The 23,912-nt window shown below is 41.3% G+C and overlaps 1 protein-coding gene across 3 annotated transcripts in view; it reads left to right on the forward strand.

Annotated features, from left to right (window-relative positions):
• Nucleotides 1-23,912, forward strand: part of PAM (peptidylglycine alpha-amidating monooxygenase) — a 317,350-nt gene that overhangs the window by 184,582 nt on the left and 108,856 nt on the right. For all 3 annotated transcript variants that reach the window (XM_082267132.1, XM_082267133.1, XM_082267134.1), the window contains exons 13-14: nucleotides 3,765-3,949; nucleotides 4,053-4,124. In XM_082267132.1, coding sequence (XP_082123258.1) covers nucleotides 3,765-3,949; nucleotides 4,053-4,124 — 257 coding nt within the window. The remainder of the gene's footprint in view (nucleotides 1-3,764; nucleotides 3,950-4,052; nucleotides 4,125-23,912) is intronic.

Below are 23,912 nucleotides of genomic sequence, written 5' to 3' on the forward strand. Positions count from 1 at the left end.
TAGTTTGTTCCCTATGCTAGGGTCATCACCAGTACAGTATTTGTACATTGATGTCATATCCCCCCTAAAGCCTCTCTTCTCCAGAAAGAATAAGTTCAATGCTTGTAGTCTTTCCTCATAGCTGATGTCCTCCATTCCCCTAATTATTTTTGTTACCCTTCTCTGGACTCTCTCCAGTTCCAGCACATCCTTTCTGAGGACCGGTGCCCAGAACTGGACGGAATACTCCAGATGTGGCTAAACCAGAGTCTTGTAGAGAGGGAGAATAATCTCTTTATTTCTAGAGTGAATCCCCTTTTCTATACATGCCAGTATTTTGTTGGTTTTGCCTGCAGCGGCTTGGCATTGCATGCCACTGCCAAGCCTGTTGTCCACTAGTACCCCCAGGTCCTTTTCCATCTTAGATTCACCCAGAGGTCCCCCCCCCCTAGTGAGTAGCTTGCTTTCGTGTTTCTGACACCCAAGTGCATTACTTTACATTTTTCAACTTTAAAACTCATCTGCCATGTAGTTGCCCACCCCATTATTTTGTTCCGGTCTGCTTGTAAGGTTTCCACATCCTGCGTAGAAGATGTTGGCATGCTTAGTTTAGTATCATCCGCAAATACCAAGATTGTGCTGGATATCCCATCCTCTAGGTCGTTTATGAATAAATTAAACAGGATTGGTCCCAGGACAGAACCTTGGGGGACCCCACTTTCCACACCTGCCCAATCCAAGTACTCCCATTAATCCCCACCCTCTGGACTCTACCTTGGAGCCAGTTCTCTATCCAGGTACTCGCCCTATGGTCCATACCTACCTTAGTTTGTACAGTAAGCGTTTGTGGGGAACTGTGTCAAATGCCTTTGCAAAGTCCAGATACACCACCTCCACAGGCTTTGCTTTGTCTAGATGGCAACTCACTTCATCGTAGAAGGTTAATAGATTGGTCTGGCAAGAACGATTTTTCATCAATCCATGCTGATTACTACTAATACAGTTTTCATTACTAAAGTCTTGTATGTAGTCTCTTAACATCACCTCCAAAATCTTGCAGACTACAGAGGTTAGGCTGACAGGTCTATAGTTACCCGGGATATATCTCGGCCCCTTTTTAAATATTGGTACCACGTTGGCTTTTTCTCCAATCAGCTGGCACCATACCCGTCTGTAGACTATCCTTAAAGATTATGAATAATGGTCTGGCTATCACCTCGCTGAGCTCTTTAAGAACTCTCGGGTGCAAGCCATCTGGTCCTGTTGATTTATTTATGTTAAGTTTCTCTAGTTTAGTTCTAAGTCTATCTTCTGTTAGCCATGGCGGTACTTCCTGAGGTGTATTTTTTAGTTTCGCATTACAAGCTGGGTTAGTGGAGCCCCCCAATTCTTTTGTGAAGACTGAAGAGAAGAAATTATTTAACACTTTCGCCTTCTCTCTGTCCTCTGTGGCCAGCTTCCCTTCATCGTCTTTTATGGGGCCAATGTGTTCTGGCCTCGCTTTCTTACTATTTATATACTTAAGAAATTTTTTTTTTTTTTTTTACTCTCTTCTGCTATATGTCTCTCGTGTTCTATTTTAGCTGCCTTGATTTTGCCTTTACATTTATTATTGCACTCTTTGCAATGCTTGACTGCTGCCAATGACCCCTCAGCCTTGTAATTTTGGAAGGCCTTTTCTTTAGTATTAATATGCATTTTTATGTTGGAGTTTAGCCACCAGGGTTTAGTTTTGCTCTTTTAAATTTATTTCCCTTTGGAATGCACTTGGCCAATCCCATTGTTTAGTATGTTCTTGACGCACTCCCATTTTTCCTCCGTGTTCTTTGTTCCCAGGGTTCTATCCCATTTGATATTTTCTAGCAAAGTGCGCAGTTTTGGGAAACTGGCTCTTTTTGAAATTCAGTTTCCTTATAATTACCCTTGTGTTTCCTATTACTATGATTAATACTGAAACTAATTAACCTATGGTCACTATTTCCTAAGTTGCCCCATAATTCTATATCCGTGTGCAGGTCTGTATTTTTGGTAATCAGTAGGTCAAGTACTGCATTGTTTCTTGTCGGTGCATTCACCATCTGACCCATGTAATTGTCCTGCAAAACATTTAGGAACTGCCGTGCCCTGGATGAATGTGTGGTTCCTTCTGCCCAGTCTATATCTGGATAATTAAAGTTCCCCATTATAATGACATTTCCCATCATTATAGGTGTTTTTGGTCCCTTGGTAGAGAAAAACGTTTTCTCTTTTCAATGAATGCATATAATACAGTAAGAGCTTAGAAAGCTTTAGTGACCAAGAGTGTGATCTAGTTAGCAGTATTGCTGTATGGAACAACTGAACAGAAAGTTAGTTGTATTTTGGGAAGGAAAGCTCAAAAATGGGCTACCATTGACCTCCTGAAAATGTTAGTTGTTTTGGTTCAACATTGAGGCACCAACTGGAGACACGTATGCTAATATAGACTTCAAACTTTACTTTTTGTATTGTTGTTCCTAGTTAGTGACTCAGAAGGCATAGAAACCAGGTAATCCGCATAACGGAGATGGGTGCAGATTTTATTTTTAGGCTAAAATAGCAGCCTGAGTTTTTATCTCATGACCACTTTCTTTTAATCCTATTCATGTATGTTCCTGAGATGTGTGTAGGAATGTTCATAAGGGCAAACTTGATTTTTTTTGTTTTTGTTTTATAAGGAAGCTGAAATTCTTAACTGCATTATATTAGAGGGCACTTATAGGGGAGGTAGGTAGAAATCAAATAAAAAATGTGTTGTGGTACAGCATAATGAAAAGGCTATGAAAACATGTATTAGAATTTGTAATTTATCCTCTACAAAACTGACAGACAGGGCTGTAATTGTCAAAGAAGTTCAGAGTTATTGCATTAGGCTGTTCATACATATTTCAGTCTGGATGTATTTCCTCTTTTAGGTCTACACACAGTTATGTAGTATGATGGCCTGCCTGACTAATTGCAAATCAAATGGATTGTTTATTTAGGCCAGCCTTTCTCAACCTTTTCAACCTGGAGGAACCCCTGAATTAACTTCCCGGTCTCAGGGAACCCTTGCTAAAAGTTACTAGATCTACAACTCATGATACATTAGTGTGATGGTTAATGGGAGGAATGCCCCTTACATTTGTGTTTATTGGGAAGAATGACACCCTTACAGACAAAAAGATGAATGGTGTCAGGGGAATTTATCTGGGAAGTAGAGAAACCTTGATGTAGGCCCTCACAGTGTATAGCTTTAGTAACATTAAAATATAATATTAGCCAGGTTTATAAATATACTGTATGTGTGGCCGCTGCACTCAGACTGGAAAGGTGGTAGGGTGAATTAATGGTCTCCAAAGTGAAAAGGAATAGAATTGGTATTTTCAAATGGAAGTCCTGGGTTCTTGCAGTGGCATGATCATTTTGTATGAGAGCATACATTCAAGTTTTCTCCTGGGACAGGCTAGTGGCAGGGAAGTAAAACTATGCACAGCACCATTAAATAACTTTTATAGTGTCGATCAAAACTAGAAAAAAAAAAAAATTGTCTTTATGGGACTTGTAAAAGTACTGCCATGATTTGAAATATGTAAATCCCTAGCCCAGACAATATCATTAAAAATCTGTAGCTGCTGGGCATTTTGTCTTTTGTCCTAATATACAGTATCTGTTCTATAAAGGAGGTGAGATAATTCTGTGTTTTTTATTAGAGAGACATGACATAAGTGCTTATGTATTTTAATTTGTCGTGTTGGTTGTTAATTTTCTTTCTTGATTTATAACAGAGGCACTTCCAGTGATGAAATGTGCAACCTGTATATAATGTATTACATGGAAGCTGCTCATGCCAGTTCTTACATGACATGTGTGCGGACGGGGGACCCAGCCTTATTTCGTCACATCCCTGAGATAGCCAATATCCCAGTCCCTGTTAGTCCTGACATGGTAATGGGACACGGCAGTCACAAACGTACGTATTTCTATGTATTTCTTTGCATGGAACTTTCAAAAAGCTATTGGAAACTTTGACATTAGAATATCTGTTTTTTATGTTTCTGTTAAAGATATGAAAGATATGAAAGAACATGAAGAAAGAAATATACAGCAACAGCCTAAAAGGGAGGAGGAGCAAGTGATGGATCAGGGTATGTACAATATATGCACATAAACCTTAAACAAAAATGATTTGATTACATTGTTTTGTACTTACACTAAATTATTTATTTAGGCAATTCTGATAGTAATGAGAAAATACATTATACCACATCAGCCAATCAGAAATCTACTCTTAACTGATGTGGCTACGGCAACAGTAAACTAAAATATAATTGCTATGGATTTACTTTGCACTTGCTCATTGACTATACTACCATAAAGGAAAATTTGGTAATCTGATAACCTTAGGAAGTTAATACAATGTAATGATAGTATTCAGTATGTGTGTATGTGTGTGTGTGTGTCTATATGTATGTATGTGTGTGTGTGTGTCTATATATATATATATATATATATATATATATATATAGACACACACACACAGTGCCTTGAAAAACTATTCATACCTTCAAATTTTCCACGTTTTGTCATTGTACAACCAAAAAACATAAATGTATTTTGTTGAGATTATATGTATTATATATAGAACAACAGGAAGTGGAAGGTAAATGATAAATGGTTTCAAATTTTTTTTACAAATATCTGAAAAGTGTGGCATGCATTTGTATTCAGCCCCCTTTACTCTGATACCCCTAACTAAAATCTAGTGCAACCAATTTCCTTCAGAAGTTCCCTAATTAGTAAACAGAGTCCATCTGTGTGTAATTTATTCTCAGTAAAAAATACAGCTGTAAAGCCCTCAGAAGTTTGTTAGAGAACCTTAGAGAACCTTAGTTAACAAACAGCTTCATGAAGGCCAAGGAACACACCAGTCAGATCAGGTATAAAGTTATGGAGAAGTTCAACCACTTCCCGCCATATGACACACTGACGGCTGCAAAGGGGTTAAACTATCCTGACTGGGCGTCAACACGCCCCCCCTCCCCCAATAAAGAGAACCTGTCACCATCTGGATCTGTCACAACACATCTGGATCTGTCAAAATCTGTCACACAGGCCCGCCATCAGTGACCACAAAGTTTGGCCCAAATTTATGAAGAAAAATTACTTATTGGCAACATTTTATAATATAAACTAAAAAAAAAAAAGTTTTTTTTTTTCTTCAAAATGTTCACTCTTTTTTTGCCTATATCGCAAAAAATAAAAAACCCAGCGGTGAATAAATACCACCAATGCTATTTTTTTGAAAAAAAAAATGATAAAAGGTTTGTTTGGGTACAGTGTATCATGACTGAGTAATTTTCGATCAAAGTAGGAGAGCACTAAAAGCTGAAAATTGGTCTGGGCAGGAAGGGGGTATAAGTGCCCTGTATTGAAGTGGTTAAAGCAGGGTAAGGTTATAAAAAAATATCCTAAGCGTTGAACATCTCATGGAGCACTGTTCAATCCATCATGCGAAAATGGAGCGAGTATTGCACAGCTGCAAACCTACCAAGACATGGCTGTCCACCTAAACCTGCAGGCCGGGTAAGGCGAGCATTAATCAGAGAAGCAGCCAAGAGGCCTATGGTAACTCTGGAGGAACTGCAGAGATCCACAGCTCAGGTGGGAGAATCTGTCCACAGGACAACTGTCGTGCACTCCACAAATCTGGCCTTTATGGAAGAGTGGCAAGAAGAAAGCCATTGTTGAAAGAACGCCATAAGAAGTCCTGTTTGCAGTTTGCGAGAAGCCATATGGGGGACACAGCAAACATGTGGAAGAAGGTGCTCTGGTCAGATGAGACCAAAATTGAATATTTTGTCCTAAAAGTAGAACGCTATGTGTGGCAGAAAACTAACACTGCACAACACCCTGAGCACACGAAACATAGTGGTGGCAGCATCATGTTGTGGGGATGCTTTTCTTCAGCAGGGACAGGGAAGCTAGTCAGAGTTGATGGGAAGATGGATGGAGCCAAATACAGGGCAATCTTAGAAGAAAACCTGTTAGAGTCTGCAAAGGACTTGAAACTGGGGCGGAAGTTCACCTTCCAGTAGGCCAATGACCCTAAACATACCGCCAGAGCTACAATGGAGTGGTTTAGATCAAAGCATAGTTATGTGTTAGAATGGCCCAGTCAAAGTCCAGACCTAATTTTAATTGAGAATCTGTGGCAAGACTTGAAAATTGCTGTTCACAGACGCTCTCCATTCAATCTGACAGAGCTTGAGCTATTTTGCAAAGAGGAATGAGCAATAATGTTACTGTTTTTAGATGTGCAAAGCTGGTAGAGACATACCCAAAAAGACTTGCAGCTGTAATTGCAGCGAAAGATGGTTCTACAAAGTATTGACTCGGGGGCTGAATGTGTGTTGGTCTATCACATAAAATCCCAATAGATAACATTTACGCTTTTGGTTGTAACATGACAAAATGTGGAAAATATCAAGTGGTATGAATACTTTTTCAAGGCACTGTATGTAGTTTTTTTTTTTTCATGCCTTTTATAATTTCTTTTCCTCACATTTACATGCAGACCAAGCTGACTAGCAGAAACGTTGGGATAAACTATTACATTTACAGGGGTACTTACAGGGTATAACTTCTAATAAAGTGTTAGTCGCTTATTTACAGTAGTGCAGAGTCTTACAGGGTGACAACGTTGCTGTGATTTGACTGCAGAACAGTGTTGTCATCTTGTTAAACTTAAAATCAATTGATCTACTGGCAGGTTTGAGAAGTAATAAACTCTGTTAAAGAGGGAGAATCAGAAAAATAAAACCTAATAATGCTAGTGACAGACTGCCTTGTATACAAGATATCATTCTTAATTTTGCTTGCAGTTTTACTTAATTAGCTCTGTTTTTACCTTGTTAGGCCTCATGCACACGGGGCATCTGAAACAGCCCCTCTTAATGCCAGAATTGCTGGCAGGAAAATGTGGCTCAAAAAGCGCACTAAAAGCCATTTATTGCACGCGCTTTTAGTCTCGTATCGCACTTGAGCGTAAATGAATTCTGGCCATTGGAGCCCATTAACAGGAACACACTTTACTCGTCATGTTTATAATAACTTTTTCCTGCTTTAACGCTCCTCTCAAAAATGCATTTTTGAGGGGGTTTTTTTCTGCGTGTAATTGCTCCTTTTCCAGTATGCCTGTAAGCGCCTATGTGTGTATTGACACATAGGCTTATATAAAGGGTGCTTTTAATAGGCTGAAAAACAAAAAAAACTTAATGCCTGTATAGACAGCGTTCTTTACATTTTGTGTGCATGAGGTCTTAAACTGGTTGCCTGCACGAAAAATAAGTCACGTTCTCATGATTAGTGGCCGTGTGATACTACCTAATGCATCAGGCCTTGTGAGTGTTCTGTTATGACTAAAGTATGTCATTAAAAAGCACTGAGATTTTTTTAGTGTCACTCCAGACTTCATTGACCTGCTTAGTCACTATGGGAGGTTGATCTCGCAGCAGAATATATTCCTTCAGTTTTGGATTAGTGGTTACAAAACTGTATTTTATATACCTTGTATTAGAACCCAACATGAGTCTTCTACTTTCGGCTGACTGCAGGCAGGGTACAAAGCAGAGCCCTATTTCATGGCATAGCTATAAGGTTTGAAACCACGTGGGTTTGGTTCCAAAATCAACCACTATTTTTGATAAAAAGATGAAAGCTCTCCTAGTTCCTTTCTTGCAAATCCTCACTACCTCAGTAGTTTTGCACTATATAAAAGTGTCCCCAGTGCATAAGTGGTATAATTAGTAGAACTGAATGCTTTAATCCAAGCACCAAATGCTGCCTTTTGTGTTACTGTGTTTATAATTCATAGTTAAGCCTCTTCTGCATTTAAAAAAATATGTATGGGAGCATTGGAAATTCTATTGTCCAGAAATCCCAACAGATCGCTACTAATTGGTTTTAGGAGGGGGGAATGTTTACCCTCCTCCAGTTCCGTTTGTTTCCAGACTGCACATCTATTTTTAATAAATATGCTTTTATTCAGTTGGTTTTGCAATTTAAAAACCTCAATTTTACATGCGTATAGGCTCTATATATTTTCTGATTCTATTTGAGGCAGTGAAAAAATTATTTATTTTTGCAGATAATAAGTAAAATACGTTATGTTCAACCAGAAGGCCAGGGGTTACCCAACACATATTGCAGCCAGTTGGTTTCTATGGCAATGATGCAACTTTTGTGCAGTTTAAATAGATGTGAAACCTAAGAGATCTGATCTCCAGGGATACGTGTCTTTCTGATGTTAAAGCTGAATTGTGTTGCAAATTGAATATGATCTTGTTTTCAGGTGATACGTGTGTTCAGTCCATAGAGATACGTGTTGATGCACGCTGCTTGTTATTCCCGGAGCCACTCAATAAATTGATTGTTCATGGTTGATTTATATGGCATAGTGAGGCATGCTAGATAAAGAATGATGCATTTCCCTTTTCGGGTTTCCCTGCCCTACCTGTCCTTGAGTTCCTTATCCCAAGCCAAGGGGGCAATCTCTGTAAATATATTAAAAAGTTTTTATATCAAGATGCCAAAGTCTAATCTAAAATCCCAAATTAAATACTTAAAACTGTGATCATGTGACAAGCAAGGTCCCAGATATCCTAACTTTTGGTTTGTATTGGGGGGGGGGGGGGGGGTCAGGGGTGTATGATCTTGCACTGCCCAAGTTACTTTCTGTTGACATGGGCACTGCCCATTGTCTGTCGGAAGAGTGCATTACAGGGTCCTCACAGAGTGCCGAAGCCTTCAGGAGTGACGACATGTGAAAGGTGGAGACCAGACTGGATCACCAAAGACCATGTAGAGCTGCTTCGACCATCAGTAACTACTACTATCTTAAGAGGTGCCATGAGGGAATCGCATGACATTGGATTTGGGTAAGTTTTTCTCAGTGTTAGAAGCTTTAAAAAAAGAAGAGATTTGTGAGAGCCAGTTGGATGGGATCCTCTGTCTCCTTTTATTTATTTTTTTCCACTGGAAAATTGTTTTAATTAAATAGGCATTTTAAGGAAGATGCCATGGACATTAGTTCCTAAAATGGAAAAATAATAATCCCAGGAGATCAGTCTTATACACCACATGCATGTCCTACCTGACTGCTATATTTGCAAGATCCTTTCATGTGCACATTTATAAAGTTTAACACTTTCTTTACTCTCTCACCCAGCATTCTGATGGGTGACTGTAGGAAAGAAATGGTTGCTAAATTCCTGTTTTATCGCCTTCAGCTATGCTGATTGAACAGTGAAGGAGCAGCAGCTTAGTGAAGCAATTCCTGTGATCTGCCCTATTGTAAGCAAGATCACAGCCAGCACTGTACAGTATAATAGTACCTGATTGTTTTACAGTGATGGTTAAGCCCCGTACACAGGGGCTGAATACTGCCTGACATCAACCAGTTCGAAGAAAAAAAAACGACCCAAATTCGGCCCGTGTGTATTGCACTCTGTCCGGCAGAAGTCAGCCATTTAGCCGGACGGGCATGCTGGGAAGCCAGCAGCAGATCGGTATCCGATCAGTGCTGTCAGCCAATGGTGGAGAGTGCTGATTTAGGTGTTCTGCCAGGGGGGGAGATCGCTGTTGAATCGCTAGTTTTTTTTTTTTTTGTTCAACCCGCTTTAGTCTTGGTGTACTTTAGATTAGGAGATTATAAAGAAAGAAATTAGGTGCATACGCTAACCGGATTTAAAAAAATTATTTTTAATACATAACTCAATCACGGGATCAATAATAAAACGTTCATCCTTTTCTGCCCAGATAGCTTACAGTCTATACAACGCTGATTCTGAAAAAAAAAAAAAAAAAAAACCTGCAAATACAATCTTAAACTAAAATTGAGAGCACCATCCAAGTGCTGTGATGAAAATCCATGCTGGGTTATGGAATGAAATTCACCAAGGCTGCCAAATAACATTTATTTTATTGAGGTCAGATTAGTTAAAAGTTTCAAAGGACAGTAACCAATAGCAACAATCATTTATCTTTAGTAGTCAGAGTAGCATATAATTGCTGATTGGTTCCTATGGGTTACCGTTTTTCTATGGGTTACTGTTTTTTTTTTGTTTTTTTTTAAGATTAATACTTACTTTATAAAACGAGCAAGATTGTTTTTTCATTCGTTAAAGTCCCTTTTTCAGAAACCAAACAAATTCAACTTAAATGTTTGCTTGCTTTAGATTAACATTGTACCTGTTCCCAGAGCTGACATGCAGAAAATGTCCTATTCTGTGGATTTGGTAATTGTACACTGGTGTCTTGCTGGAAAAAAAATGTATATCTCTTTAAAATTTATACACGTACCTTGGAATCCTTTCAGAAAGAGACAACTTTTTGCCTGAATGAACCACTATAGTCTGTATCTAGTACACATCTAAGTTGTTGAGTGAATGTGCACTCTGCACCCTGCTCTGCATGGTGGAAATCCTTCATCATGTGGACACGTAAAAAGGAACAGGGTCATTGAAATGATAATGAACTCCATGTAACAATGGATTCTGAGTGAGGGATGCAAATTATACATTGTCACATCCCTGGCTCTACCCCAAACTGGCTGAGAGGTGCACTTATAGGTTGCGCAGTTTGCTAATCTCTGCCAAATCCCACAGTGTGAGCTTTTCTATCCAGAGTGTCCAGTTTAAATCAAATTTGTATTGGTTCAGGGTCTTAACTGAAAGTAATGTTTGTTTGACTGCACAGAAATACTTATTTAAAAGAATAAAGCGTAATAGAAAAGACATTGAAAAAATATTTGCTTTTTAGGATTAAATTGAATTGGAAATTATACAGTAAAAAAGCAGAAAAAAAAAAACTTGTCAAGCAGCTACAATTGCCGCTCCCCGTCAGTGAAAATGTTTTCTGTGTCATTTGGTCATTTATTGACCTGAGATGATTGTCCCCCAGCAAGGCCACTGACCGTTTTGGGAAACAATTTCCCCCCTGCGGGGACACTGCAACCGACAATTACAAATGGATATTCGCTGTTATTTTCCTAAGGTAAGTTGAGTGTTGCAGCATCTCCTGGGTATATAGACATGCAAAGCAAAACAGATGGGAAAGAGCCCACAGGAGTTCAAAAAGCAAGAGGAGGGGAATGAGGCAGACAGTGGTCTCTCCTTAAAAAGTTAATTTTATTAGGTATCAAAAAAAAAAAAAAAAACAGAACCCCATATAGTAGGCTATACACAATATAATAAAAAATTAGACAACATTGTCATTAAGAACATGCACCCTGGGTCACTGTCTAAACCACATGCACAGATATCAACATCATTCAGACAAATACTGGAAATCAGGTCAGAGTGGTGTCGGCCGGTACTTAGACATTCAGCACACTGTTGACGTCTAAACTCACTATTTCCCCGATTAGACACCAGTTACAACAATAATATATCCAATATTAAAGATGTTGCTCACTCCACCAAAAGCCTAAAGGATAAGGAGGCGTGGAGTCCAAATGCCCTGAGCACTAATGGCAATGCTTTGCGAGAACAGAAAATTAAAGATTGGCGCTAATTTTACCAATTCGTGTGAATGTAGGTGCAACAGCTAAATAACATCCATATGTATCCATGACAGAGGCACAGAGGAACACACATTTCTTCAGAATAACAAAAGCCAATTACCAAGGAGTTATTTATTATCGGTACGCATGCCTACGCATCCACATCCCCTTTGATATATACTGCCATCGAATGAACCTCACGGATGAGAATTATATACATGATAAACGCTTTATCAATTCATTATTAAGGTGAGCAACCATTGCACCCAAAGGTGGTTGCTATATTCGGTGTTGGGATTTCACATTGATCACACCTTTCGATTGGACATTTATTCACGTTTTGTTTGGATCATTAGCTATGGTTTCTTTTTTAATTTTTTGATGCACTTTTATATGGACTTTTTTGATGGACTTTCTTCTTTTCTTATATTAGTCACCTGTTTTTTCAGTGATTATACTCCCCCTTTCACTTATTGGAAGTTGATCATCATTTTTAAACTTGTTATGCATTTTTTATTATTGGATACATATGGATGTGTTATTTAACTGTTGAAATTCACACTCATTGTTAAAATTAGCGCCAATCTATATTTTTTCATAATTAATTTGTATCTGGTGACACTACAGAGATTGGCTGCGTTTACTCTATATCTATTATTACACCTAATTTATTTTATATTTATTTTCTCACATTTACTTCACTGGTAGCGCATTGTTTTCTTTTTTTTTTTTGTTTATTACCAATGCGTTGCTAGAAGTTCCATCTATACAGGTGCAGGTGAAACACCCTGAAGATATTATAAGTTTAATATCAGGTGGATAAGATAATGTCTGCTGATTGCACCAGTGCAATATATGTGAACAAACAAGCTTCCAGTCAGTTTAAACAGTCTATTGGGCACAAATTGTGGTGTGCCTTCCGTGTGCTAAGCATAAGGCTGGTAAAGGCTTTTATGGGTAAAGGCAAGGCGTTTAGCTGACAAGAGGCTTTACCTCTGATGGTCTACTGCACTGCAATATCTACCTTCAATGTATGACAGTGGTTAGGCTTATCCCGCTAAAGGCAATCAACCCTGCCAGGGGGGAACCCACGGTTACTTGCACAGGTTGGTATTGACAGATAGTCAGTCCCACTCTGTCCACTGGGTTGTTGCTGTGCCAAGCCATCCTCTCAGCCTGACTGATCCCGTTGTAGAGCCGAGTGCCGGCAGTCATCCTGTGCTCGCCGGTGTGTGTGCACACCGTGCTGAGCCGTCCTCTCGGCCGGGCGGGCAGATTACCAAAGGGGGAGTGGTGAAGGTATTCGTTTGTCTGAGAAAACTGCTAGACATGGAAAGGAGTGGAAGGGCTCAGTCAAGGTGCTGCACTTCTAAGCTTGGTATAGCCTCCATTTGTGTAAATGGCTGCCCACCTTCGTCTTTAGATATATGATGCCAAACAAGATACAGAGACCAGGGTGTTAAAACACTGATAAGAGGATTTGCAAACAATTTATCAAATTTCAAATATACAGTATTTATATTATATTTGAAAGAGTATGTTAATAAAGTACCATAAATCTGGCCATACATGGATTGAAATGTTGCTGCTTCCACAGGGACCACCCAAAATTCCATCCATGTGTGGCCACTGTGGTTGAACAGAAGTCATTCTATCAATCGTCTTCTGTTAAACCGCCATGTTGGAATTGAGCCCCTTGCTCAGCACTGAAGACTTTCAGAATACGATAACACAGAAGAAAAATTCAAGGTGGATGGGGTAATCGGATCAGTTTTTTCTGTTTAATGAAAAAAACTGATTAATGTATTGAAAGATCTGTGATAATTGTGAATGATCTCAGAAGGATGTCATTTTTCCACCCATAGCTAATAAGAATAAATGTCATTTGTTCCAGCTTTTAGAATCTAGAGCCAATTCTGCCTCGTACTAACTAAATATAGATGATATACATGATTTGATATTATTTTTGCCTTTTTATGTATCTCTAGTGTTGTTCACCTTCAGCCTAAGTCCTAAACCTTCTTTTGTCTGACACCTTGCCCATTGATCTTTGGCTTTGGCTCTGATACAGGTTGACTAATGATAACCTTTGCGTTTGTCTTTTGTTATTGCACAGGAATTCCGTGTCATTCCATCTGTGTATTTCCTTTTGTGTTATAGGGGACTTAGCACGGCTTCTGATAGATGAGTTCAATAAGCAAGACCTAGCCACATCTCATATATCATTTCAGCGAGACATTTCAACTACCTAATATTTCTCCTCAGCTAGTGCTGTTATGTATTGTGTTTCTTTACCTGAACGCTCACCCTTCCATTTATTTGGTTTATGTGTTTATTCTTGGTATTTGTTTCCAGTGCTTCGTTGAATATGAAATGTTGCATTGTAGAGCGTATTCTGTTAAGGTGCAAGAAAAGCACTTATCAAGTAGATAAGCTGTCAAAATTCCTGTTTAACTGTCAGTGACAGAGTGCAGGGAAGGGTGGCAGGAGAGGGCAGAAGGGTAATTACTACCAGATTCAATTCTGTTTTTATAAGTTAAGGCTGACACTAGACACAAGTGATAGCTAAGATTTCTTTTAGAACTGCACACCAACAATACACAATTTCTGTGTTTGGAGTACCTAAAGAATGTTTTTGCCAATAGCAACATTCTTAGAACCATTTACCCTGAAGGTTCTAAAGACAATCTATTATCTTTGTCTATCGCTTATCTAGGGTAGAAGTTTTTAGCCTGTTCATATTTTAACTTCCTTTGCATGTAGGTATACAATTAATTCATTGTTCATAGGGGCGTCAGTATTGCTTATTGCATATACTTGTTTGTTTTACATAATTATAAAGCCCAATGATGTGCTTGTTTAAGATTGGCTTACAGAAGGCCCAATCCATTGGCACAGTGTAATGCTTGAATGAGAATTATATGGTTTAGGATTGCTCTTTGGAGATGATATTTGAATCAGACCATAGAGGGAATGAAAGTGCTGTCCATTTATTAGGGATGGGCTCAGGCGTCTTTGGATCATAGTCCCAACCCACCTGAGCAATCCCGCCAGGAAGCTCTCACTGCACACCACCAATCATAGGTAGGGAGGCATTTCCCAGCCCGCAGCTACTCACACACATACATGCTGCCTATGATTGGCGATGTGCAATGACTGCTGCCTGACGGAATTTCTCAGGTGGGTTAGAACTATGATCCAAACACATCTGAGCCCATCCCTACTGTCCAAACCCTGTTTCATCCTCTTAGGCAGGTGACATTGGAAAACATAGGAAGTACTTGCCCATCACACATTAGGGAACGAAAAAGAACTGTTTCTGGTAAAAATGCAGGGATCCTTGATACCGTCTGCATATTCCTATAAGGTTGCCAATGATGAGGCAATAGGAATGTGCGAGGGCAGGGCTTAACAGCAAGCTCTGTAACTCCTGTTTTGCTTAGAACAGCCCCAGACAGGAAGATTTGGATTCATGCAGGCACCTCAAACTTGCATCAATTTCCTCCCAACCCTACCAACATTCTCTAGATGGCTTCTCCCCTGCTTCATTTCCTCATGTTTGCCATCTTTTTATTTTTTTTTAAAGAGAAGTTTGCTTTCCAAAACAAAGTGCAGTCAGAGCTTTCATAATAGGGATGCTATTTTGAAAATATTCAAATATTACTATAAAAAAATTGGTATTTCGTGTACTGGATAGGCATTCTTGTTGAAAGCCTTTAAGACCGTTTTACTCATTTTGTCTCTTCATCGCCAGTAAACAGTCTGTGTTAAGGTTTGTCCCCTAAAGGTGTTTTGATGCATAGTTCTTTCCCTACTCTGCTCATCTTCACCGAGGTGTTTCCGGTGGAGAAGTGTTTTCTTTAATTATAATTTACTTATGGCAGTGTGCTAATAACCGTGGTAATTATTTTCTGAGATGAGATTATATCACCTGAGGGACTCATCTTCCACGTCTGTGTGTTGAATGTCTAGTTCAAATAATTGGAAATCAAAAGATTGTTTGCAAACATGACACAGTCTATTAAGGTCATTTTGTCTGCCATTGGTTTTAACATTGAATAGGCAGATCTTGTATTAAAGTGCATGTCCATGGTGATTGTACTGTAATGTAAATATGTGTTTTGCCTATATGTATTCCTTATATCCTCAAGTTAAAACAAGAGAGATAAAAGAAGTACCACCTCTTCTGCGAATAGACCTGCAGATGCAAGAAATAATAGGCAGTCATAGCAACTGTTGAAGCAATTACCAAGGATGCAGATTATGGTTAGAAACATAGTGACCTAATAATAAAGAGGTAAAAGAGAAATGTAACCATTTTATTTTCCTTAATTACATTTTACCTCTTTTACCAAGTTACCCTAAACAAAATCCTTTGGTTTTGTCAACGTAAAATCCCTTTTTCCCTATGCTCCTTATTTTTACAGGTTTCCAAAAACTTTTGAAGTGTTCAGTCTCAGTAAAATGTGTTCCTCTTTGTAGGATCCAGCATTTACAGAGTCCCCAGAGATGGGGGTGATTCAAACTGAGCATATGATGAGAGAGTGCATAAATAGAGGTTCACTTTGGTAAAAATGGCATGCCCATGGTCTCATCAGACTTGGGGAGGTATTTAGCTAAAAAATGTTCAAACCCCGGTCCAGCTTAGCGCATTGCACACCCACATTCCTGTTAGTCATTGAGGCCACTTTCCTATTAATGGATCGATAGGGAGGCTTGCATGGAAAGAGCTGGGACAATTTTAAGCTTAACAGATATTTCTCTAGCGCTCATCGACAGACGTAGTCCTCGGTGATACACCACCTTCGGGTTATGTTACCTCCGCAGGAGCAGGACTAGACAGGAAATTAAAAAGCTCTGGCCACACCCTAGGGGCAGTCCCAGAGGGTATATCCTCTCTCTCTCTGCCTCAGCAAATCAGTTATTTTCTGTCTAGTTAGGAGTAAGGACCTAGATACCTTGCTGGGATCTTAGGTCCTGGCAAGAAATATTTTTCTAAAAGGATTTTTGGACAGCTTTTTTTCTCCAGTGTTCCTGTGAGATCTTCAAGCAAGAAAGCTGAACTGGGCGACGGGCTGGATGTTGAGATCCGGTGGTCACCCCAGTTCAGCCTACGAGCGCGTGCAGGCCATAGCTCCGCGCTGAGTCGGCCGCGACAAAGTCCCATTAAAGGACTGAACCCGCGAGTTAAACGTCTCGCTGAAACGCCAAAGACCATGAGTCACGGCGTCTGTATCAGTCGACAGCCCTCCCGCCCCGGTGGAGAGGGGTACTGTCAGGAGTTGGTGCCCGCCTGGTTCCGGTATGGTGAGTAGTATGTTCCCCCTGTTTTCCCTGACGGGTTTTGTGGTGAACGCGGGCCCCTCTCTGTATGGTAAGAAAGAGTTTCTTTCTATCCTATAACATGTCACAAATCCTCCTACTTTGAGTGTGATTTTATGTGTGCAAAAGCCAGGAGGCTTGGTTTGGGAGCTAACAATCTATTGTATACATGTTTTAAAGATGTAATCTGTGGCATTCTGGGAATCTTATGGGTTAAGTATAAGCTACCTACCAGTCAGAAGCCATGGACATGTAGACTGCCTTCCAAGTCAGATCTCCAGCTAATAGCAGGCCTCCCGAACGGCCATGCGGTCCGCCAGGACCGGTACCGCCAAACACGCCATATCCCCATGCAGAGAGAGTGTTGTGTGCCTGCAGCACACCGCTAGTCAGCACAGGCCGCCGCCATTTTTTTTGCTGGATCGCACGAGCCGCCATTTTTGCGTAGCCTCGTGTCTCCAGCATGGGGGCGGCCATGTTTTAGGTGATTCTACACCTCGTGGAGCTTGGGGGAGGCGCCGGAAGGCGTACAGAGGGGTGGAGCCGCCTCCTTTCTTCCTGGGCAGCCAGCCAAAAGACTTCCTGTTTGTCTAAGACAGCGCTGTAAGCTGTTGCAGTTCAACTCTGAACATCAAGTGGTGAGCCTGGGGGTTTATCTCTCTCTCTCTCGATTGATAGGGATCCCTAGCAGGTAACACTAAGGGGTTTTTTGTGGCGCTGAGGGTCAAAAAAAAAAAAAAAAAAAAGTTTTTTCTTTACTTTGAATTATATCATCCAGGAAGTAACTGGAGTTATTATGGACCCTGCCACACAGATTCCCCCACCTGTTTCCCTCGAGGGGGCCTCGGGACCCGCCGGTGTACAGAGTATAGAGTCATTTACAGCAATTTTGGAGTCTATGGTGGCTCGGGTGGAGGCGGCCTGTCAGGGACGGGGGTCAAGGAAGCGACCCCCGCCTACCCCTATACCATCTGACACCTCTGACTCTGATTCAGAGATGGTCACTGCAGTTGCAGGTTCCTCTGCAAGGGCTGCTATCCCAGGTAAAGCCCCCTCAGACAGTGAGGAGGACGCTTCTTCTCCTGCTATAATTCAGGAAGAAGCATTGGTGGACGCACTAGTTGTGGCAGTGCAAGAAACCTTAAAACTTGAGGCTTTACCGGCAGAGGCAACTGAAACAGAGAGGCCTTTTGGGACTAATAAGCCCATCAAGACGGCGAAGGCTTTTCCTGTACCTAAATGTTTTGGAAATCAGATTAAAGGAGAATGGGAACATTCTAAACGTACCTTTACTATTTCCAAGCGTATTGCTAGACGCTATCCGTTTGAGGAATCCATCATTAAGAAATGGACGGTACCACCAGTCGTGGATCCGCCTATTTCCAGGCTGAACAAAGCCACGGTTATTCCAGTGGAGGACACTTCGTCCTTTAAGGATCCGGTGGATCGAAAGATAGAAGCGGAGTCCTGCACTATCTTTTCTCTGATAGGGTCAGCATTTAGACCAGTAATCGTTATTGGTCTAGTTTCCCAGACACTTACAGAATGGGCGAAGATGGTACGCCAAGATCTTAGGGGAAAAGATATTCCCCAGGAGACATCTGATTTGATAGAACAGATCATACAAGGGCTACGGTTTATCTGTGACGCAGCCTTGGACACTACTCCCCTATTAGGGCATGCATCTAAGTTAGCAGTGATCCTCAGACGTGTGCTGTGGTTAAAATGCTGGTCAGCTGACCTAGGTTCCAAAAAGACTTTGACCAATCTCCCTTTCCAGGGGAATCGTCTATTTGGAGCCAACCTAGATGAAATCATTAAGGATGCCACCGGGGGCAAGAGTACTTTTTTGCCACAGGCTGCAAAAGCTAAGGAACCTCGCAACAAGCGAGGACCTTTCTTTACCGCCCATAAAGGACGCCCGGCTGGTACTTCCGGGAAAGGCAAGACTCCTCCAGGAGGGTTCAAGAAGGGCTGGTCGGACAAGCAGAGGACCAACCCAGCCAAACCCGAAGCAAAGGAGTACACAGCCTGAAGGTGCGCCCCCACCCAATTTCAGGGTGGGGGGACGTTTTCACCGGTATTCAGGACATTAGATCGAGCATCAACCACTACTACCGGTGCGATTCTTCCCTTCCAACATTTAAGCACAGGAAGCGGTAGTTACCGTTCCCTGTATAGATCTTTTCCTTTACCTTTTCCTAAGATTAGTCCCGATACCTCACAGGAATCGGATCTGATTGACCAGATAGGCCAAGTAGCCTCTAGTCGGGTGACTTCGGTCCCTGAGGTTCAACCAGAAAAGATCACCTTGCCTGATAACTATCAGGTATCTGATAAATGTGTGGGAACAGAAAACGACCAGACTTTCTCGGATGGTCGGGGCCAGATACCTCTAGGGACGCCTGGTTCAGATCCAATCAGCGCCAGTGGTCCTAGAAATTCTAGGCTGGCCTCTTCAAGCCGGCCTGGCCGACTTGGACAGGTTAGTCGCAGACGTTCCGTGGGAACTTCGTCTCAGGGAGTGTCTGTAGTTTCAAGGACCTATTTACCTTCGTGCTTTACAGTCGCTGGTTTTAATGGCCTGGCCATTGAGACCCAAGTACTGAAGGACAGAGGTTTGTCTACTTCTGTCATTCCTACCCTTATTAAAGCAAGGAAAGCGACTTCCAGCAAAGTCTATTATCACACATGGAAGACTTATATTGCGTGGTGCGAATCTTTAGGATTTCCTCCACGTACCTATTCGGTGTCTCGAATATTGGCCTTTTTGCAACAAGGGGTTGAGCAGAAGCTAGCCTTGAGCACCATCAAGGGTCAAGTTTCAGCATTAGCAATCTTCTTTCAGAAACCTTTAGCTACCAAATCCTTGGTGCGGAATTTCATCCAGGGGGTGCGGCACCTGGCTCCTCCAGTCCGCGCGCCCTTACCGCCCTGGGATCTTAATTTGGTCTTGTCGGTTCTACAGAAACCTCCCTTTGAAAACATCAGGGAGATTCCCTTGCTTACTTTATCCCAGAAGGTGGTCTTCTTGGTGGCTATTACGTCTGCTCGCAGGGTGTCAGAACTGGCTGCATTATCATGCCAGTCCCCATACCTAGTGATTCATAGGGATAAGGTAGTACTTCATCCTAAGCCATCTTTTCTTCCTAAGGTGGTTTCAGATTTTCATCTGAATGAAGATATTGTACTACTTTCCTTGTGTCCTCAGCCCAAGCATCATCGGGAACATGCGTTGCATTCCTTGGATGTGGTTCGGGCAATCAGGGTATACCTGAAAGCTACGGAATCATTCCGTAAGACGGATTCACTTTTTGTGATCACGGATGGCCCCAGAAAGGGTTTGCCTGCATCTGCCGCGACCATTGCCAAATGGATTAGACAAACGGTGGTACAGGCTTATTCTATTAAGGGTCAGAGTCCTCCGTTCCCTGTTAGGGCGCACTCCACTCGAGCGCTCAGTACTTCCTGGGCCTTTCGCCATCAGGCGTCAGTGGTCCAGGTATGTAAGGCGGCCACTTGGTCGTCGGTACATACCTTTACTAAATTCTATAAAATTGATGTGACGGCATCGGCGGATGCCTCATTTGGCCGCAAGGTTTTGCAGGCCGCAATTTGAGGAGACCGGTGGTCTACCTCGAGGGTTTTTTTCTGTTTGAAAAATTTTTTTGTTGAGTCTCATCATTTAAGGATGAGCATTGTAAACTTCTAGTTGGCACCGGTTGGGCCTTCTAGATTGGGATTTGATTTCCATTTTCCCACCCCTCAGTTGTGATACTGCTCTGGGACGTCCCGAAGGTGGTGTATCACCGAGGACTACGTCTGTCGATGAGCGCTAGAGAAAAATGGATTTTTGTAAAATCTTACCGTAAAATCCTTTTCTCTTAGCTCATCGACAGACGTAGTCCCCGCCCCTCTGTTTTGGAGTTGGGTTGGGTTAAATTCTCTAAGCACTGCTTTTTCACATAACTGATTTGCTGAGGCAGAGAGAGAGAGGATATACCCTCTGGGACTGCCCCTAGGGTGTGGCCAGAGCTTTTTAATTTCCTGTCTAGTCCTGCTCCTGCGGAGGTAACATAACCCGAAGGTGGTGTATCACCGAGGACTACGTCTGTCGATGAGCTAAGAGAAAAGGATTTTACGGTAAGATTTTACAAAAATCCATTTTTGCCTATATAATCTGCTGCCTATACGTTTTGGATCTACTTATCATTTTGACATGAAGTTTTCACTGGAGGTAACATGAGCTTATGAAAGGAAAACAGTTTGTTTAAATGCTAAAAATATAATGACTAAAGTTAATTTTAAAGCAATGGACGTAATGCTCACCAATCATTTACCACAGGTCTATCTTTCTTGTATATGTGATTTTTAGTGATCCAGTAATGCAGGGCATGTGACAAGTCATTTTTGGATGACTGGAACATCACTCTCCACTCATACTCTTGTCACCCATTTTTAACTTCCAGAGTATCCCCAACATCCCAGGTAAGTATCAAAAAAAAAAACGACGACCCCCATTGATAGGCAGGACTTTTACGGCAACATGTACACTAAATCAATTCATTAAAAAACATATACTTTTTAATTTACATTAAAAACTTTCCAATGTTGAACAGACATGTACATACAAGTTGAAATTAAAACTCACGACTCAATTTACAATCATCTTGTTGAATTGTTTACATATACGTCCTGATGTCTCCACTCTACCCGAAGCATTTAAGGTCAAACCTTTCTTCAGGGGTATTGCAAATGGAGATATATGTATTCAAACTTTCCATCAATAGAAAAAACAACATTGTGATGAAGGTACAAGTATATTTCATGCAAGGCCTTTAGACAAATCTAGGAAGATAACATAACCTACCACCTAAGATGATCGAGGTAGTATAGGGGCGTGTAGTGGTAAAAAGGAAAGTGAAATTTGTCTCTGCCAGGCTGGAAGATTTGATAAAGCATCACCGCCGCAGGGTCCCCAGGTACTTCCCACAGGGGTTCCCCAAAAATGAGCAGCTGCTGACTAAACACCAAAGGGTTTGTTATTTCTACAAGAAATAATAGAATGCTATGTGATAGTAGAGTGCATCTTATTATCAGTGTATTTTAGTTGTTAGAGAGCCTCATAATACATGCGGCCCAATCAGATCAATATTGCTGGATAAGATTAAAAAGAACAAATGATATGTAGTTCACAAAGTACCTGTATGGTCATAGCTTATAGGTATCTGCCAATAGTTGTCCGAAACAGATGGTATAGTCGCTGGCTCTCCGTGGGCCCCCAAGGGGATCTGTCCCTGCAATGAATGAATGTATAGATAAATATATATTATATAAAAAGAGGGGGGGGGGGGAAGGGTTGCAGTCACTAATACCTTCCATGTAACAACCAAAACCTATCTACATAGCATTGCAGGGATTTCCTTTTGTTGCCATTTTTAACTTACTGCTATCTCTGAGTGTGTGATATAATGGTTTCATTGGTTCTTCCAATTTTTTGTGCTTTCTACTGGGATTTAGAGCTTTAATCTACCAGGATCCACTCAGAATATATATTTGATTTACTTGAGTTCAGTCTAATGAAATCATTTACTGGCTTCTTTTAGGAAACCTGTCACTTTGCCCTGAATTAATGGAATCCCTTTCTTGGGTTGCTGTTTCTGTGAAGGTCTCATTCCTACTAGTGGATTACTTATTTTTTAGATGCAGTATCTCACAAAAGTGAGGACACCCCTCACATTTTTGTAAATATTTTATTATATCTTTTCATGTGACAACACTGAAGAAATAACACTTTGCTACAATGTAAGGTAGTGAGTGTACAGCTTGTATAACAGTGTAAATTTGCTGCCCCCCTCAAAATAACTCCACACAGCCATTAATGTCTAAACCTCTAGCAACAAAAGTGCGTACACCCCTAAGTCACAATGTCCAAATTGGGTCCAAAGTGTCAATGTTTTGTGCGGACACCATTATTTTCCAGCACTGCCTTAACCCTCTTGGGCATGGAGTTCACCAGAGCTTCACAGGTTGCCACTGGAGTCCTCTTCCACTCCTCCATGATCACATCATGGAGCTGGTGGATATTAGAGACCTTGCGCTCCTCCACCTTCCAATTGAGGATGCCCCACAGATGTTCAATAGGGTTTAGGTCTGGAGACATGCTTGGCCAATCCATCACCTTTACCCTCAGCTTCTTTAGCAAGGCAGTGGTCGTCTTGGAGGTGTGTTTTTGGGTCGTTATGTTGGAATACTGCCCTGTGGCCCAGTCCTTGAAGGGAGGGGCATCCTACTTTGCTTCAGTATGTCACATGCACTGTTGGCATTCATGGTTCACTCAGTGAACTGTAGCTCCCCAGTTTCGGCAGCACTCATGCCAGACTGACACTCCCACCACCATGCTTGACTGTAGGCAAGACACACTTGTCTTTGTACTCATCACCTGGTTGCAGCCACACATGCTTGAGACCATCTGAACCAAATACGTTTATTTTGGTCTCATCAGACCACAGGACATGGTCCAGTTATCCATGTCCTTAGTCTACTTGTCTACATCAAACTTTTTACGGCCTTTCTTGTGCATCATCTTTAGAAGAGGCTTCCATCTGGGATGACAGCCATGCAGACATGTGTAGCGTATGGTCTAAGCACTGAGAGGCTGACCCCCACCCCTTCTACCTCTGCAGCACTGCTGGCAGCACTCATACATCAATTTCCCAAAGACAACCTCTGTATATGATGCTGAGCATGTGCACTCAACTTCTTTAGTCGACCATGGCAAGGCCTGTTCTGAGTGGAACCTGTCCTGGTAAACCACTGTATGGTCTTGGCCACTGTGTTGCAAGCTCTGTTTCAGGGTCTTGGGAATTTTCTTATAGCCTAGGCCATCTTTATGTAGAGCAACAATTCTTTTTTTTTTTTTCAGATTCCCCCGAGAGTTCTTTGCCATGAGGTGCCATGTTGAACTTCCAGTGACCAGTATGAGAGAGTGAGAGCGATAACGCCAAATTTAACACACCTGCTCCCCATTTACACCTTAGACCTTGTAACA

The sequence above is a fragment of the Pelophylax lessonae genome, assembly GCF_965119305.1.
Source record: "Pelophylax lessonae genome assembly, chromosome: 1".
Taxonomy (NCBI): Eukaryota; Metazoa; Chordata; class Amphibia; order Anura; family Ranidae; genus Pelophylax; species Pelophylax lessonae.